The 17,945-nt window shown below is 41.0% G+C and overlaps 3 protein-coding genes and 1 non-coding gene across 5 annotated transcripts; 1 reads left to right on the top strand and 3 right to left on the bottom strand.

Annotated features, from left to right (window-relative positions):
- Positions 1 to 224: 224 nt before the first annotated feature.
- On the bottom strand, positions 225 to 297 carry TRNAR-UCU (transfer RNA arginine (anticodon UCU)). Its single transcript has one exon. It is a non-coding gene; the product is annotated as a tRNA-Arg (tRNA).
- A 110-nt stretch (positions 298 to 407) lies between these two features.
- LOC130721151 (putative pentatricopeptide repeat-containing protein At5g06400, mitochondrial) lies at positions 408 to 3,585 on the top strand. The gene has a single exon (XM_057571893.1). The coding sequence runs from the start codon at positions 414 to 416 to the stop codon at positions 3,570 to 3,572; it is 3,159 nt and encodes a 1,052-aa protein (XP_057427876.1). The 5' UTR covers positions 408 to 413; the 3' UTR covers positions 3,573 to 3,585.
- Positions 3,586 to 5,026: 1,441 nt separating this feature from the next.
- On the bottom strand, positions 5,027 to 7,311 carry LOC130718721 (uncharacterized). Its single transcript, XM_057569350.1, has 4 exons — positions 7,211 to 7,311; positions 5,985 to 7,103; positions 5,853 to 5,909; positions 5,027 to 5,768 (listed from the first exon to the last, which is right to left on the bottom strand). The coding sequence occupies exons 1-4, from the start codon at positions 7,226 to 7,228 to the stop codon at positions 5,301 to 5,303; spliced, it is 1,662 nt and encodes a 553-aa protein (XP_057425333.1). The 5' UTR covers positions 7,229 to 7,311; the 3' UTR covers positions 5,027 to 5,300.
- Positions 7,312 to 10,209: 2,898 nt separating this feature from the next.
- Positions 10,210 to 14,290, bottom strand: LOC130720794 (iron-sulfur cluster co-chaperone protein HscB homolog). 2 transcript variants are annotated; one of them, XM_057571491.1, is made up of 8 exons: positions 13,745 to 14,290; positions 13,160 to 13,256; positions 12,906 to 12,995; positions 12,600 to 12,665; positions 11,881 to 11,949; positions 11,614 to 11,756; positions 10,683 to 10,741; positions 10,210 to 10,538 (listed from the first exon to the last, which is right to left on the bottom strand). In XM_057571491.1, exons 1-6 carry the CDS (start codon positions 14,086 to 14,088, stop codon positions 11,619 to 11,621), a joined length of 804 nt encoding a protein of 267 aa, XP_057427474.1. In that variant the 5' UTR covers positions 14,089 to 14,290; the 3' UTR covers positions 10,210 to 10,538; positions 10,683 to 10,741; positions 11,614 to 11,618. The 2 variants fall into 2 exon arrangements, with proteins under 2 accessions (XP_057427474.1, XP_057427475.1); XM_057571492.1 differs by having other exon boundaries at positions 10,690 to 10,741.
- Positions 14,291 to 17,945: the final 3,655 nt, after the last annotated feature.

Raw genomic sequence — 17,945 nt, 5'->3', positions numbered from 1 at the left:
AATCCTCCATCCCATAGTCAGCGTATTAATCAGAGTTGAGATTCGAACCACCGATTATGTGCTTTAGAACGATATGTTGAACTTTTTTTTTTGAACGGATATGTTGAACTTCTACTCCCATTCAATTGGTTATATTTTTGTAACTAAACATCATGAGTTAGGTTTGCTTATTATATGTTGGTAGGTTCATTAAAAAGAATAATATGGGCCTTAGTGATAAAAAGCACACCTGGTGGGACTCGAACCCACAATCGCTTGATTAGAAGTCAAACGCCTTATCCATTAGGCCACAGGTGCTTATTGCTTATATGATGAACTTTTATATTTTAAAACCAGATTCTATTTAAAAAGTTTGTGTTTAAAGTTTAAACAGTTCGCCGAAGTCACAATCAATTACCAGTGAAGATAGTTTCATGTTTGAATTCTGCAACAAATTTGCAATGAGAGCATTAAGCAAGTTCCGATCGCTGGATCCATATCTCCGTTCACAATCTCATGTTTTCCATCTATCATCAAAGCCTTCTTCACACCCTCACAGAGCACACAAACTTCCTAATAGCAACAAACTTTCAGACACCACCGATGCTTCTCGTGCACTTTTCAATGAGATCACCGAGATTTTAGGTGCTGATACTGTGATCCCTGATCAATCCCCATCTGGGTTTTTGTTTCCTGGCGAAACTCGTGAATGTGAAGGCGGTTTGAATGAGCAACCGGTTTGCGCTGAAGGTGTTTGTGGAAATGCCGCAGAGGAATTGGTTGTTGATAAAGGGGAGAGCTTTGCTGTTATGGAAGATGCCCAGTTGGGGAATATGGGTGAAGAAGAATTGAGCCGAATGGTTGGTGAGATTACTGAAATTGTTCGATCGGAAAATGGTTCCGGTTCAATGGAAGAACGGTTAGAAAATGTGGGTTATGGGCTGAAAGCTGAGGTTTTTGACAAGGTGTTGCAAAGGTGCTTTAAAATGCCACGTTTGGCTTTGAGGGTTTTCAATTGGTTGAAGCTCAAGGAAGGTTTTAGGCATACCACGCAGACTTATAATACCATGTTGCGCATTGCTGGAGAAGCTAAGGATTTTGGGTTGGTGAAGAAGTTGGTGGAAGAAATGGATGAGTGTGAAGTTCCAAAGGATGTTAATACGTGGACCATTCTCATATCATACTACGGGAAGGCAAAGAGAATCAGTGAGGCGCTGTTAGCCTTTGAAAATATGAATAGATGTGGTTGTGAACCTGATGCGGTTTCATATAGAGCTATGGTTCGTGCGCTTTGCAGTTCTGGGAAGGGCGATATCGCAATGGAGTTCTATAAAGACATGATTCAAAAGGACATGGTACTTGATGCGAGGTTGTATAAGATGCTCATGAACTGCGTGGCTAAATCGGGAGATGTTTCAGCTGTTAGTGTGCTTGGAAATGACATGATACGATTGTCTGTGATGCCAGAAAATGAGATTCATGGTTGTAGGTTGAAGAGTTTATGCATTTCTGGAAGAATTAAAGAAGCTTTGGAATTGATTCGTGACCTAAAAAATAAAGATATAGCTCTTGAACCTGAATTTTTTGAGACCTTGGTGAGAGGGCTGTGTAAGGCCGGTAGGACTACAGATGCTTTTGAGATTGTTGAAATTATGAAGAGAAGGGACACTGTTGATGGGAAGATTCACGGGATTATCATAAATGGGCATTTGGGAAGAAATGATATTCAGAAGGCACTTGATGTGTTTCAAAGCATGAAAGAATCTGGTTATGTACCTACAGTTTCCACATATACGGATCTGATACAGCATCTCTTTAGGTTGAGTAGGTACGAAGAAGCTTGCATGCTGTACGATGAGATGCTGGGAAAAGGAATTAAACCAGATATTGTAGCAGTAACAGCCATGGTTGCAGGTCATGTTTCACGAAACCATATATCTGAAGCATGGAAAATTTTCAAGAGTATGGAGTACCAAGGCATCAAGCCCACTTGGAAATCATATACAGTATTTATTAAGGAGCTTTGCAAGGCTTCAAGGACAGAAGATATCCTCAAAGTATTGGATGAAATGCAGGCTTCAAAGATTGCAATTCGAGATGAAGTATTCCATTGGGTTATAACTTATTTGGAGAACAAGGGTGAATTTGCTGTGAAAGAGAAAGTCCAGCAGATGCATACAGCATCTAAACTGGCTCCTGAAAAATTCAGTGAATCCAAAAAGCAAGTGTTTGTAGGAATTAAGGTGGAAGAGGATGTGAGAGTAGACCAATTGAAGTCGGAAAAGGTAGATTGCTCCTTAGTACTTCCGCACCTTAAGACTTACAGTGAGCGAGATGTTCATGAAGTTTGTAGGATCCTATCATCCTCTATGGATTGGTCCTTAATCCAAGAAAAATTAGAGAAAAGCGCCATCAGGTTCACCCCAGAATTTGTTGTGGAGGTATTGCAAATTTGCAATAAGTATGGTCACAATGTGCTAAATTTCTTTTCATGGGTGAGAAAGCAACCTGGATACAAACACACTGCAGAATCTTACAACATAGCAATCAAAATTGCAGGCAGCGGGAAAGATTTCAAGCACATGCGCAACCTGTTCTTTGAAATGAGAAGAAACAACTATCCAGTAACTTCAGAAACATGGACAATCATGATAATGCTTTACGGCCGAGCAGGTCTGACAAACATGGCCATGAATTGCTTCAACGAGATGAAAGCTGATGGTTATAGCCCAAGTAGGAGCACATACAAGTACTTGATCATTGCCCTTTGTGGGAGGAAAGGAAGGAAGGTTGATGATGCTCTGAAAATATATGGTGAGATGATCAATGCAGGACATGTCCCTGACAAAGAATTGATAGAAACTTACCTTGGTTGTTTATGCGAAGTTGGTATGCTTTTGGAGGCTAAGAGATGCGCAGATTCTCTTAAAAAATTTGGCTACACAGTTCCTCTTAGCTACTCCTTAATTATCAGGGCTCTTTGTAGAGCTGGAAAAGTGGAAGAAGCATTAACATTAGCTGATGAGGTTGTTGGGGCTGAGAAATCCAGTTTAGATCAACTAACTTGTGGAAGCATTATTCATGCTCTGTTGCGCAAGGGTCGATTAGAAGATGCATTAGCCAAGATTGATGCCATGAAACAGCAGGGTATAAAACTCACCATCCATGTTTACACATCTTTAATAGTTCATTTCTTTAAAGAGAAACAGGTTGGAAAAGCTATGGAGATTTTTGAGGAAATGCAACAGGCAGGTTATGAACCGAATGTTGTTACATGTTCTGCACTTATCCGCGGGTACATGAACATGGAGAGGCCTATTGATGCCTGGAATGTCTTCTACCGTATGAAACTTAAAGGACCCTTTCCTGATTTTGAAACATATTCTATGTTCCTCACTTGCCTCTGCAAGGTTGGGAGATCCGAAGAAGCAATGAAACTTATTTCTGAGATGTTGGATAGTGGGATTGTTCCTAGCACTATTAACTTTAGAACAGTTTTTTTCGGATTAAATAGAGAAGGTAAACGAGATTTAGCCCGTGTTGTATTACAACAAAAATCAGATCTAATAAGAAAGCGCAAGCTTATTGCTTGACTTCTTTTCCTCATATTTGGAAATTGTTGGAGAGTGACTGTTTTCAGGTTTTTTTAACTAAAAAATCACTTTTTGTAATTACAAAATCATTTTTTAACAACTTTAATATGTTTATTTCCACTTTTTTAAAAATCATTATTTTAAAATAATGTGAAATTAATTTTTATGGAAAAGTTTGGTTGATTAGGTTATCAGAAAAATCTATTCTGTTAGATGAGAGAAAATCAAAAGTAATTTTAGAGTGAATCACCACTTTGGTCCCTGAGAAAGTAAGCGTCGGTCATATTAGTCCCTAGAAATCATTAATGGTGAAAAAAATCCCTGAGTTTGTCTCCGTCGGTCATAGTAGTCCCTAACCACGTTGGGCCGTTAGTCCCTGGGATGGAACCAACGTTAAGTGACACATAGACTCAGCCATGTAGGACAAAGTTATAAGGGTGTTAAATCGAGCATTTCAGTCCCTTCGAATTGGGTTTAAGATTCCCAAATCAGTGAACCCTAGAACCATATCGAAATCCCCAAATCCTCTGAATCTCCAAAATTCCTTGTCGATTTCTCTCCAAACTGCAATTCCTGTGCTCTTTGTTGTTGAATCGAACATGACAATGGGTGAGGGTTCCAAAGGCCGCGTTCAACAGAGGTCAAGCACGAAGGGAAATGGTGGCGGTAGCTCATCTGTTAACGGCGGAAACCCTCGATGCAAATGCGGCGAAGAGGCAAAGGTGAGGGTGTCGAGGACAGACGTGAACCCAGGAAAAGCTTTTTATTGTTGTTATCTACCCAAGGTATGGTCTTCTTCCTCATTTTCATCATCATCTGTTCTCATCCCTCTTTTTCTGAAGTTCACATGTCACAGAGCCATGAGTCAAACTGCAATTTTTTTCGCTGGGTAGATGATGTAATGGACACAGATGAATCCAGTGGTCTGGGTATGAAGGCTGAAGACTCTATGCTATTGAAGGAGCTTGTGGTCAAGAATGATGCTATGCTTGAGGAACTCTCAATGATGAAGGAAGTCTTGCTGAAAAATGAATGTCTGATTGAGGAATTGAGAACGATAAAGGGAGTTCTGGAGAAGAATGTTGGCTTGGTTGAGGAGCATAACAAGTTTAAGAATGTAGAACTTAGGGTGCTTAGAGGTCTTGTTTGTGTATTGGTTATGTTTATGGTGATTGACATGTCTTTTGTTGTTATAAGGGGGATATAAGGGACATGGTTATGTTTGTATTGGTTGAAATATGTTTGTAAGCTGACCTGATGCAATCAATCAATATATGGACATGAAAATTTAAGTAATGCACTATCATAGCTTTGTTGTCTATTCAAGCAAATGACAATACTAAATAAGAAATCAATTGACAGCAAATTAATAAAAAGGTTTTTGTCATTGAATATATCACATGATCATAAAATTGTAGATTGCACATCCATTCTATTCAAAATTACATTCCCATCATACTATGGATAGGGATATCAAAAAAATCCAATGAAGGAACCATGGATAGATGCCAAACTGAATCAAGTAATGCCCTGAGATCATCAAAGATATCATATCTCATCAAAATAGATCATATGTCTAATTAAGTTACCTACTGGATAGTAAATAAACATAAGGACATAATTTATGTTCCCATAAACAATTTAAAGCATCACTATTCCAGAAAAGTTACAATCTCATCATACTATGGATAGGGATATCAAAAAAAAAGCTTTCCCTGCTGCAATTCTTCACTTGTTCTGATCACCTTGCATTGGCCTTGTCCTAGGTGTTGGTATGAAGGTCATTGTAGGGATACGAGGCTCATTTGACACTGGTCCAGGTGGGGGTGAACTCCTGATCTGCAAACCTGGTTGGATTGGAAGGGGTGCTGGGGCTGACCATGGCCTGTTTGCAAAACGAGGGGCCCTGAATGCAGAGGCTCTAATTGGAGGTGCCCTGACCCCAGCCTGAACAAAAGGCCCACCAATCTGAACAGAAGGCCCAGACATTTGCACTGAAGGCCCAGGCATATGCACAGAAGGCCCAGCCACATGCACAGAAGGCCCAAGCTGAGGCACAGAAGGCCCAGCCACATGCATAGAGGGCCCAGCCACATGCACAGAAGGCACAACCATTTGCACAGAAGCCCTAGGTTGCCTAGGCTTCCTTGGTGGCCTAGTTTGATTGTTTGGAACTTGGGCTTGGGAATTAGGTGCCTACAAACAAGATATAATTTAAGCATGAGTATATTATAATATGCATATCTATTCTTCTATGTTAATTAAAATTAATTAAGGTACCTCTGAAAAGTTATTCTGCCCACTTGGGAGTCCAACATTAGCTTCAGTATTTGCCCCCTGCATATGACAAAAGTATTAGTGAATACATGCAGCAGAGACTTTCATGGTCAGATTATGTTAAGAGAATTATACATGTGCTATAGGCTGAGACAGTGGTTCTTCATTTGGAGCAGTTTGTGAGAGGTCAGTCTCAGTTTGGTGACCTTGATCATTGCCTTCATTTTCCTCAGCGGGTGGTGGAACCCAATTCCTAGGCATCAGTGCAACACCCTGATGATGACAAGTTCTGGTGTTATGACCATATAACCCACACCTTGAACATCTAATTTCACCAAAAGCTCTCCTAATCCTAGTCCTTCTCCCACCTGCCTGAGCATTCCCAGCTTGACCAGATCTTGTTGCCCTACTAGGTGCTGTCCCACTTGGAGCTACCTCAGTGCTATCTCTTCTCCTATTCTTCTTTGGTCTCCCTGCTTTTCTCTTCAGCTTAGGTGGGATTGGCCTCAGATAAGGAGTTTTTTTCCAGTAATTGGGACCATTTGTTGGCTGAACTGCAAACTCATAGGTGCTTCTGTAAGCTCCCATTGTCAACCAAGCATGACAATGGTCCTCTGGCCTCATATTCTTCCAACCAATAGCTGCACATGCATGCTTACATGGCATGCCACTCAATTGCCAGAATCTACAACTACATGTTTGGGCCAATAAATCCACACCAACTCTAGTTTCCCAACAAGCTACCTCATATTTCTCACCACCAGTTGTCCATGTTGCAGTCCACTTCCTACTCTCTTCTTTCTCAATGTCAAGCCTCCTTTGTTGCATTGGTGGTAGAGTACTCATATGTCCATTTAGCTTCATCCTGTTGTTTGCAATAGTCCTCATAATATAGCACCTCACCTCCTCTAGTAGTGTCAGTATTGGCTTCCCTCTATACCTCAGAATCTTGGCATTGAACACTTCACATGCATTGTTGCAGATGTTGTCACATTTAGTAAACTCAGTGAAATAAGCCTTGGTCCAAGCATTCTTTGGCCACTTATTCAGATAAGTCCAGGCAGCCAGGTTCTTCCTCTTCACCCTATCCATCTTCTGATTGAATTCCACAACAGTGGTAGCCCTTGAACACACCCACACATCATTTTTTAACTCCTTATCCTTCCATTGCTTTGTAAAATTTCTCCAAAGATGCATTGCACAGTACCTGTGTTGAGCACCAGGCATGACCTCTTGCAGTGCTGGAATCAAGCCCTGTAACAATAATACAAGATTCAATGTTAGTCCCTAAATTATTCATATAAAGGGCATATTAGTCCCTGATCTTTTCGAGCAAAATGAAAAAATCGACTAAAATTTACCTTTTGCATATCAGACATGAAATGTCAGCCATGTTTCCTATAATCCCCCAAATCCCCATGCAAGAGCTCAAGGAACCACTTCCAGTTGTCTTTATTCTCAACATCAACCACTGCATAAGCTACCACATAAATTTGGTTGTTTGCATCCTGTGCAATAGCTGACAGGAGCTTGCCTCCAAAATATCACTTCAAGAAGCATCCATCAAGCCCAATTACAGGTCTGCATCCTGCTCTGAAGCCCCTCTTACATGCATCCAGGAAAATGTAGATCCTTTGGAATTAGGGTGGAGAATCAGTGATTGGAATGCAATCCATCTTCACTGTGGAACCGGGATTGCTCCTCATTAGTTCATGGCAGTAGTCCCATAACCTACCATACTGCTCTGCTTCACTTCCTTCCACAGCTTTCCTTGCCTGCTTCATTGCCCTGAAGATTTTGGTGTCATCCAAAACAACTTCATATTCAATCTTCATTACATAAAATGCCTCAGAGTGAGTAAGGTTTGGCTATGTTCTAATTCTGTCCACAAGCTTTCCAACCACCCACTTTGTATTTGCTTGCTTGTTCTTGAAGCCCATGCAGCAAGTGTGTATGTCATCAAAAGTTTTAATTTGGAAGCTTTTTGTTGCATTGCTCCATGCACAGAATATCACCCAAGGACATTTTTCCACCCTGCATCCAACCCTGCACCTCACACTATCATTTTTCAACCACCTCATTTGTCTCCCTGCTTGTATGGTGTAGTCTCTCACAGCTTGTTTAAATGTGCCCAAATCAGCAAATTCCATTCCAAGCTCCAAGTGAACTTGCCCAAAGCCTGAACCTTCTTCGAATTGAGGGAAAACTCCCTTTCTTCTTGAGTTGTCTTCATCATCAGTACTGACAGAGCTGTTTAGCTCTTCACTATGGTAATTCTCACTATGTTCTTCGCATGACCACTCCTGCTCTGCCACATGTGTTGGCTCATATGTACTGTCTTCATCATCAGAACTCTCAGAACTACTTCCATAATAGGATTGTGTTTCACTGGTATCAGTCTCTGAATTACACATTTTCTTTCCCACCATTGGTTTCTTCCCCTTCAAATCTTTCTCCTTTGTGACTGGCTTCTTCCCCTTTTCATCTATGCTTGCCTTCTTCCCCTTCTCCTTTGTGCTTCCCTTCTTCCCCTTCCCATTAGCAGTATCATCCCTTTCTTCTTGTTCCATAAATCTGTCAATACATGCATCTATATCAGCCAACATTTGTTCACTCATCATCAGCTCAACATTGTCCTCATTGTCTTCATTATCATCCACATGCATGCTTTGATCATCAAGATCAAGAACAACATTTTAAGCATTTGGTATGATCTCCACATCATCATCATCTTCACTAGGCACCACTGGATCAGGAACTCTGCTTGCAGTATCAGCTACTTTGCTTCCCTCTGATTCTACAACATTTTCAGCATTTGGTATGATCTCCACATCATCATCATCTTCACTAGGCACCACTAGATCAGGAGGTCCATGCACAATAAATGGCTCATGATTCATAATATGCTTAAAGTGACTTCTATCTCCCAGTTGTTCTTCATAGCAACTATGAACATGTCTCTTATAGAATCATCCCCTTCCACCTGAATGAGATCCATTATCCCTTCTTCAGCTCCATGATTCCGAAACCATATTTTGCTAAAGCTGTGGTAGTAGTGTTCTTTGGCTAATGCTTCCAGCGTAAATACATTGAATGTATCCACATCAATGTCTTCCCACACACACATTTCACCTCCATCATACAACACACCCACACCATCAGGCTCAGCATTTGTCACTAGATTTCCACCATGGTGCAAAATCAGAGTCATCTTGCGATTAATCATCTGCATTGCATGACACACAAAATTAGAAGTAATATCATGAAATTTTTTTGGGTTTTCTCAGTACAAAATTTGGGGGTTTTCTCATAACATCAAAACCACCACAAATCAACTCAACAAAGCAGGGCAGGTTAGAACACAAATGGAAAAACCAAAACTTTTCTTCATTTTCCCATAATAGCATGTATCATCATAAACCCCAACCCCAAATAAAATCCAACAACCAGACCCAAAATATCACTACACAAACACCAACCTAACATCCATTCGAACAGTAACACATACAAAACCAAGAAATAGAAGATGAAAAGAACGATGAAACTTAAAGCAAAAACCTACCTTTACGTCGTGAAGAACGATGAAGACACACCGTGGAACTCGTCACCGTCGGCCGTCGTCCTTCACCAGACAACAACGGCGCACACACCCAACTACACCGCCGCTCAGGAACCAGTGTTTTTCGACCTAATCCTCTTAAAGGTTGAAGCTTTTCTCTCTGCAATGGGTAAGGAAGAAGAAGATGGTCTGACGTTCTCTCTACTCTCCAACGTCTTATGATCATAGGTTGGCAGAGACTAATTTACCCCCACATATTGGTCCAATGGGGAGGTGCCACGTCATCAGGGACCATTGTGAAATAAAGATTTTGGGGGAAAGTAACTTATGCCACGTGCACGACACGAGGGCAAGCCAAGGTGTCAATTAAAGTGACATATCACATTTCCGTCCCAGGGACTAACGGCCCAACGTGGTTAGGGACTACTATGACCGACGAAGACAAACTCAGGGATTTTTTTCACCATTAATGATTTCTAGGGACTAATATGACTGACACTTACTATCTCAGGGACCAATATGACGATTCACTCGTAATTTTAATTAAAGTAACCATACACAAATCAGTTTACGCTTTTCTTAAAAATTTCTAAAAAATAATCTATATTCTTAGACCATTTAAAATCATTTTTTAATCTAAAACAAATGCACTCTTATGCGATACAGTTCCTCTTTCTATTTAACTAAAGAGCATGTTTTCTTTGAAACTTGTTCCTTCCCTTAAAAAGCCATTATCCTCTTCGTGAAATAATTTTGTTAACAAAAACATAGGGCTAATTATCCAGAATATAAACTAATGGATAATTAAATTAAATATTATTTGGCAGCTCGTTTATTATAAACATCAAATTGCATAACATAAGAATCCATTTCTAACCTCGCCACAAAACACCTTTATTGTAGCATCAAATACAGTGAAGCAAAATTCCCAAGGTATTCATAATAGCTATATTCAGGAACACAAGACTGTTGCTAAGTTGCATGCAGGCTGCCTCATTATGTGTCAGAATGTGCATTGAGAAGCAAAAAGGTCTACTGAGAAATATATGAGATCATATGGTAATTTTCTGAGACGCCACTTCATTCAGACATGTGATCAATCCAAAGGAATCACTCCGTCTTTGCCTACACTGATATAATCAATAATAAAATGACAGTAAAGGAATCAGAGGCAGAATCACAAGTAGGGGCATCTTAAGATGAAACTATGCACCACATTACAAAGGTTATAGAGAAAGAACATATCAGTAGAAGTATAAGTTTTTGATGAATACACTTTACTGTGAAAGCCTTGAAGTGCAAAAGGCAGAAGAGGGTCAGCAATAATGATGTCCTGGAAAGTGATTAAAAATGCTGTCAGACATGGTGCAGCAACGAATATATCTTCATGAAAATATAGAAAAAGAATGCAATCCATTTTACAATTATATGGACCAAGCATATTATCCTGCACTTTCTACAGAGAAGTTAAAGCACGCTCTAAGAATATTTCCACAATTGATTTGAGGCTACCAACTTAAAATCAATGGTGGAGATGTAATTGAGGTGGAGATGTAACTGAAGCATGCATTAATTGCTATTCCATTCATGAACATGCAAGAATCTCTCATTTCTACATCCTTGATTTGGAACTTGTAATAACACGAGTGTGTATAGTGTCTACTAGCTGATAGAATCACTTATCAATATAACAGTCAAGCGGAATTGTACTTGTGTAACGTGCATGCTTTCGACAAATATAAAATGAAGATAAAAGCATATTTAAAACAAATGAATATATGGTGAGATTATTGATCGGGTTGATGAACTTAAACTAAGGTTGTCTTCACTGAGATAATAATTCTAGGATATAAGAAGACACTCAGTCAAGTTCATTCCAGATAAGGTTGTCTTTACTGAGATAATAATTCTAGGATATGAGAAAACACTGAGTCAAGTTCATTCCAGATATTAACAGTTGCTTCCAACCTCCATTTTTAGCTCTTAATTGCATTAATGCATTAATTTTTTTTAAAGATGAGACGAAAATGACGGCCATCCCATTGTCATTTCTTTCTAATTGACCTACTTTCAGTTAGCATAAAGGACTTTTCAGTTTTCACCCGAAACTTCAATTCTTGTTTTTAAATTTCTTAGCTTCACCTCTACCAAGGGTAGCCCAAGCAATCAGGCAAAAGAAAAAGATGAAATTACCTATAGGCTTACCTATATCAAAGCTTCTTTACAACTTCATCAATCACACGACTATAGTAAGTCATTCTCCTGATTGCAATTTTCGCTTCTTCAAAGTTCCGGTTTTGAAAAGCATGAGCAAAGGAATTAGACCAATTTTGCAGTTTCTCCTGCATCTGTATGAAGAATCAGAGGGAGATATGAAGAAACAGCATCAGAGCAATAATATAAAAATCATTTGAACTGACTTTGTTGCACTTGTGCCCTGTAGATTGGACTATTGGAGCTTCCAAGACATACCTGAGAGAGAATTTGATTCAAAGCCTCAGAGTTATTTGCTTCTTCAACTGCTTCCCTGATTTCCATTATCTGCAGACAAATTTAGCAGTAGAATGGGATTTGAAGTTAGATTTTAATTTTTGTAGAAGGGAAGATGAGAAAAGAGATAGTAAACAATAGACAGTGTATACTGTATACCAATTAAATTCCAAAGTTCAATTTTAAGTTCTGGGAAAAGGAAGCTGATTTATTTAAGAGGAAGAAAAAAAGAGATGGGAAAGATTGAAAGAAAAAGGAAAATATGTTTCTGTGCCAAAATGCTAGTTTAGAATTTCATTGAACGTATACCTTGCTGAAATGTATTTTCGATATTTAAATTTCACATTATTTTCACTTAGAGAAGGTAAGTCAATGCTCTGTATGCTGACAATGCCGACCCTAAATGGGAAATGGATTTTCAGATGCTAAAGAATACCTACCTATTCATCATTATAACTATCTTCCCATTCACAGTGCACAATGATACTCAGATTGCTACGACTTTTCCTTTAGATATTTTTATTTTTTTCACTATGGAAGAGAAATCGAAGTATCTTCAAATTCAAATAAATTATTCAAGCTTCAAAGAGAATAACTCAACTCGTTTTTCAAAGTACATGGTTTAATGATATTTTGTTTAACACAGAAATTAAGTTGAAAGGAAATTTCACAATGAAAACTAATAAAGCTCTATCTGTTACCTCTGCTAGTAATTCTGGATCTGAAATTGTCTGTTCTTCATCAATTTCTACACCGTCAAGCTTCAGCTAAAACCCAACAGGACAGCATTACTCGGTTAAAGGGCAGAAGAAACTATTAAACTATACATAACTAATGAAACTGTTGGAAAGCTTGTGTTGATTGAACAATAATTTATTTTTCTCATTTGATCAAATAAAAAATTTCTCCATCGCAAGTTTATTATCACCATTGAACTTCTAAGACCTTTAAATTCTGCAATTAATGAAGCATCATCATTTCAAATCTTTACATGAAACCATGCTTACCATGTAAATCCCTCTTGACAAAGGCTTGCCAAGTGTACGGTATGCATCATTCACCCTTGCAGATTGTTCAGCAGCAAAATCTCTTTCTTTCTAACCAATTGAAGTAATTAAAACAAAATTTGTTAGTTTCTCCAGAAACAAATCCAACTTCACTACCCTCCTCCAGACAAATAAAAGAGCAAAAAACTAAATCAGAAAGAAGTAAAATTATATGAAATATAAAGCATGACAAAAGGACATCGCATCAAACCAACCTGAGATTTTGTATGTACTAAATCAGGATGTAGTTTCTTTTGCCACTCTTTGTACTTGCCCTCCAAATAGCTACTCTCTAAGTCATATTTCCTCTCCCTGTGTTAAATTCAAAACTTAAATTAATGACAAACCACTTTTGAGTTTCTCAACTTATCGATCAATTTATAGACGATAAATCAATAGATTTCTCTTTTCTTCATCACAAAAACTAAAAACCACTTATTTATAGCCTAACATTGAAAAGCAGGAATATAACTAAGACATAGTTATGATACATAAAGACCATTATTTATCTTTCTGCTTGATGAGACACATTCCAAAACATACATTACAACCTTAAACATGAAGCATGCAATGATCTAGAATGACAAAAAAAACCAGCAATTTCCTACAAAATTATTAAGTTTCACTTTCCTAGTAAAAAATTTCTGTGCCTCAAATCAACAAGATTCATATGCTACAAACCAACATAACTTACTTTTCATTCTTGAAAGCCTATAACACAAATGAATTGCAACAAAGATCAAAACTTCAGTTAAAAATTTCAGCACCCAGAACATAAAACAAAAACCCCAGAAACTTACGACCCAAAAATCTCGAAATAATCCACCGAATGATCCACAGGCTGAATGCACCGACACGAGTGACAGAGCAGGAAAGGTTCCGATTCAGGTTTTGATTCAGCGTGACAATTCCAGCACCTGGATTCAAACTTCTCTGCAGGTTTTGAGCAGAAACTCTCCCCGCAAAATCTGAGAGACCCGAGAGAGAAACAGAACGCGGGGTTATGACACAGAAGATCTCGGAGTGGTGGTGATGGAAATGCGTGAAGAGAGAGTTTGAGGTGAGAGTGTTGAGGAATCGAAGTTAAGGTGCGGCTCAAAAAGAAAGTTGAAAGGGTCGTTGGGAAGAGCTTCTTCTTCAACATTGTGGTTTGAAGGGGTTTGGTTGGTTCCGCACCCAGTAGTAGAATCGATTCTGCTTGGGCAAAATCGATTCGGCACTTGAGATTCGTTTCACGCGTGAATACCTAGCTAGCTTCTGTGCGTGAAGGTGGAGGTTGTGACAGTGAAGAAGATTGCAGTTCCTGTTTTTCGGGAGCGTCAAGAGACAGCAGCTTTGAGGGACTCAGGTATTTACTGTCTCAAAAAAAATGTTTAATTTCTGAATTATTTTTTGGCTAATAATTTCTGAATTAAATTTGAAAACTTTGTTTAGATAGATATTCAATCGAATTCTGCAAAATAAAAAATAATAATTTTATTTTAATTATTTTTTTTTGAACAGAATTTTATTTTAATTATAATTTAACATGATTGTAATTTTACCTTTACTTGGCATACATGAATGACATACTCTAATGGATTGTCAGTGTAAAAAGTAAAAACAATTTTACACCGACAATGCAAACTGATGTATTATCATTTGTTAACTTTCCTCTACATGAATGTGACACACTATCTCTAATAAATTGTTGGTGTAATATTTTTGTTCCGGGAATGAACATTGAAGGAAGGGGTAGTACCTAAAGAGTGGAAGAATATGCTAAAGAGAGAATGAGAATGCTGAATTTCATATGCTTTTTCATCAAATGAGTCAAAAGTCTTTTACAATTGGTATCTACCTCTTATTTATAGGGCGTGGGTACTACCTATCGGGCCCATTGGGCCTCTGAGGTTGAGGCCCAATTTAAGGCCAAGTTCTTGCCTTCAGGCGGGCTAAACCCTGGGCGTTGCCCCTCTAGGGACTCGCCCAGTCCACTAGTCCACAAGACACCGAGCTCGAAGTATGAGAGCTAAGTGTGTCTTTTAAATGCTTTTACATGCATCCTATGGTGCACTGGAATCTAAGCTGCCAACATGGCTTAAGAAAGAAGAAGAATACTACGTCGCCAACATGGCGTAAGCAAAAGGAAACAAACTTCTTTAGCCGCCCAGTCCACTGGTCTTGGCGAGCAACCCAGCCCGCCAAGTCCACAAGTCCACAGGCGGCGGGAACGATCGTTTTGTACTGACGATTAGTCGGAGTCGGCGAGCTAGGTGACAGGTGTTAATCATGTGTTGATCATCCAAGCGTTAGCTGGCGGTGCCCTTGGCGAGTGACTAAACTCCATTGGCGACACCATTTGTTAAGCGATGGCATTTAGTCTTCATGGTGGCGGGGCCTTTCGCGCTTTCCCTTTTTTTCAAAAAGCCTTTCAAATCTCTAACTGCCCCATGTGATATGTCAATTACGTCAGTTTTCCCCTTTCTCCGCAACCGTCACCTCTCTCCTCATAACTTGTCCAATCATGCGCCGTAACTTCCCATCACACGCGTCCCATTTCCCAAAAACCATAATGACTTCCAACCTTCCACACGCGTCCAACACGCGTCACCCTTCCAGCCTCCCCCCTTTGCCTATAAAAACCCTTCTTCCCTACAATCATCCCTTTCCGAAACCTCTCTTCACTTCTCTAATCGCTTACCAAGCTCCCTCTTCCAACTTCCGCTCCGGTGCCGTCGCCTTTCACCCTTTCCGCTACCCACTCTTCACATCCTTGCCCGGTGAGTCCCTGTTTCCTTATCTCTGCATCTTATCTCTACTCGTCTTTTCCTTTTCCTCATTTCATTACGAAGGATGGCTTCAAACCCTAACTCCCCTAATCACACCTCTTCCTCTTCTGGGAGCGACCCTGACTCTACCGCAGCCGGCAGCCTCCGTTTAGAGGTCCCGGAGATCCCTCCTTACCGACTGAAATCTTTCGCGACTCTGCCCCTTCCAGTCCAAAGAGCACCCACCCACGAAGCTATAGACCAACCCTCCGTTTTCCAGGATAGTGATCTTATCGTGGAATTCGTGAGCAACCTTGGTGGTTTATCTGACGATGACGAATTTAACGCCAAACTTAGGATTTGGCCCTGCAGTGCTGAGGACCGCCCCTGGCTTCATAAGATCAACGGCGACGTAAAGAGATCCCATTTTTTCTTTGCGTATGAATATATGTTTGGCGAGCTTGGAGTCAGGCTTCCCTTTTCACCCTTCGTTCAAGCCGTCCTCCGCGACATCAACGCGGCTCCCTGTCAACTTCACCCCAACGCCTGGGCCTTCATCTGGTGCTTTGAAATCTTGTGCGCCGCTGTTGGCACCGCCCCATCTCCCACCAGCTTCTTCTACCTCTACGATGCTGACCCCAAGTCCATCAAAAATAGAGGATGAATCTCTTTAAAGGCCCGAGCCGGCCGTAAGTGTTTGAATCCCCATAAAAGCAACGCGAAGTCCTCCTTTGCCCGGAGATACTTCCGTGTGGCGGTTCACCCCGCCTATCCAGAGGCTTTCACCCTTAGGGACGGGACTGCCCTTTTTCCCTTTTACTGGACGGAGAAGCCCAATGGGATTACTGATCCCTCAAAGGAATCTTTATTTGCCACGACAAAGCCTTTTTGAATCTCCTTGCCCCGCTTCCCATCCTTGACTGCTCAACAGTCCTTGAGGGCACTCGCCTCTCAAAGACACCCAAATACTTAGGTCACCTACAGTTTTACTTTTATCATCGACATTTTCTTTCTTACCCCCTATGTTGTTATTGACCCCCCTCTTTTCTCTTATTTTTTTTTTTGCAGAAGATATGAACTTCACCAACGCCGAGCTCCTGAAAGCCCGCGAGAGGAGAATGGCCTGTTTTTCTCCAAAGTTCAACACTGAGGGCGACGGGAAAAAGCGGGGCGGTGCTGAGACCCAAGCCGAGGGCGCCCAAGTCCCCAAAAGGAGGAGATTAGTTAAAGTTTCATCTGTCGCCCCAGGATCTGCAGTCGCCGGCTCTTCCAACCCCAGCGCTCAACACACCATTGCCGTTGTATCCAAAGGTAAGAAGGTTGCCAAAGCCTCCGCCACTGCTTCCGCCGCCACGGCCACCGAGTCTGCCCAACCTGTTCCCAATCCTGCTGCCGGTGGTACAGCCACCGTTGCTGCCGCCAAATCCACTACTGTAGGCGCCACACCCGCAACTGCTGGCCAGTCGTCAACTGCTGGCACCACCACCGACACTTCTCAACCTCCAGCTGCCATCAATGCCACAACTGCTGCCGCATCCTCCAATGCCCCCGCCGGGGAGAAAGAAAAAGAAAAATAAACCCCCAAGTCTCCCCCTCGCCAAGTCACACCTCCTAGCCCGCCTCCAACGAATGATGGGCGCTCCATGTCTTCCCCGCGTCGTCAAGAGGAAAGATCCCCTCCTGGTGCCGCCACTACCTTTGAAGCAGCCCGGATTGAGCAAGCTCCCGGCACCGAGGGCGGCTCTTCAAGCTATTACAATATGCTTCCCAACGCCATTGAACCTTCAGAGTTCTTACTTACCGGCCTCAACCGTTATGCCATAGAAAAAGAAGTTTTGAGTCGAGGCATTAATGAGACCAAGGAGGAGACCCTTGCTTGTCTTCTACGTGCTGGGTGCATCTTTGCCCACGCGTTTGACAATTTCAACGCCGCCGCTGCTGAAACTGAAAGGTTGAGGGCTGAGAATGCCAAGCATCAGGAAGACGCCGCCGCTTGGAAGAAGCGCTTTGACAAACTGTTGGAACAAGCGGCCAAAGAAAAAGTTCAGGCGGACAAGTTGATTGGTACGGCGGGAATCAAAATCGGCGAACTGGAGAACGATCTGGAGCTAATGAGGGAAGAAGCGGATGGTCTCGATGCAAGCCTCCAAGCTTGCAAAAAGGAAAAAGACCAAGTTGAGAAGGACTTGGCTGCCAGAAGCGAGGCACTGGCCGCTAAGGAGTCGGAGCTCGACGCATTACGCGTTGAACT

Source organism: Lotus japonicus, chromosome 5 (genome assembly GCF_012489685.1).
Source record: "Lotus japonicus ecotype B-129 chromosome 5, LjGifu_v1.2".
Lineage (NCBI taxonomy): Eukaryota > Viridiplantae > Streptophyta > Magnoliopsida > Fabales > Fabaceae > Lotus > Lotus japonicus.
This window is presented reverse-complemented; position numbering and strand designations above follow the sequence as displayed.

What these genes read in the sequence shown, in the direction of transcription:
- LOC130718721 (XM_057569350.1), bottom strand. An exon ending in TGTCTCAGCCTATAGCACAT is followed by an intron (nt 5,910 to 5,984) that starts GTATAATTCTCT and finishes TGTCATATGCAG; the next exon opens with GGGGCAAATACTGAAGCTAA. An exon ending in GGCAGAATAACTTTTCAGAG is followed by an intron (nt 5,769 to 5,852) that starts GTACCTTAATTA and finishes TCTTGTTTGTAG; the next exon opens with GCACCTAATTCCCAAGCCCA.
- LOC130721151 (XM_057571893.1), top strand. Translation starts at nt 414, where the DNA reads ATGTTTGAATTCTGCAACAAATTTGCAATGAGAGCATTAAGCAAGTTC.
- LOC130720794 (XM_057571491.1), bottom strand. Translation starts at nt 14,088, where the DNA reads ATGTTGAAGAAGAAGCTCTTCCCAACGACCCTTTCAACTTTCTTTTTG. An exon ending in TAGTACATACAAAATCTCAG is followed by an intron (nt 12,996 to 13,159) that starts GTTGGTTTGATG and finishes TCAATTGGTTAG; the next exon opens with AAAGAAAGAGATTTTGCTGC. An exon ending in TGAATCAAATTCTCTCTCAG is followed by an intron (nt 11,757 to 11,880) that starts GTATGTCTTGGA and finishes TTCTTCATACAG; the next exon opens with ATGCAGGAGAAACTGCAAAA.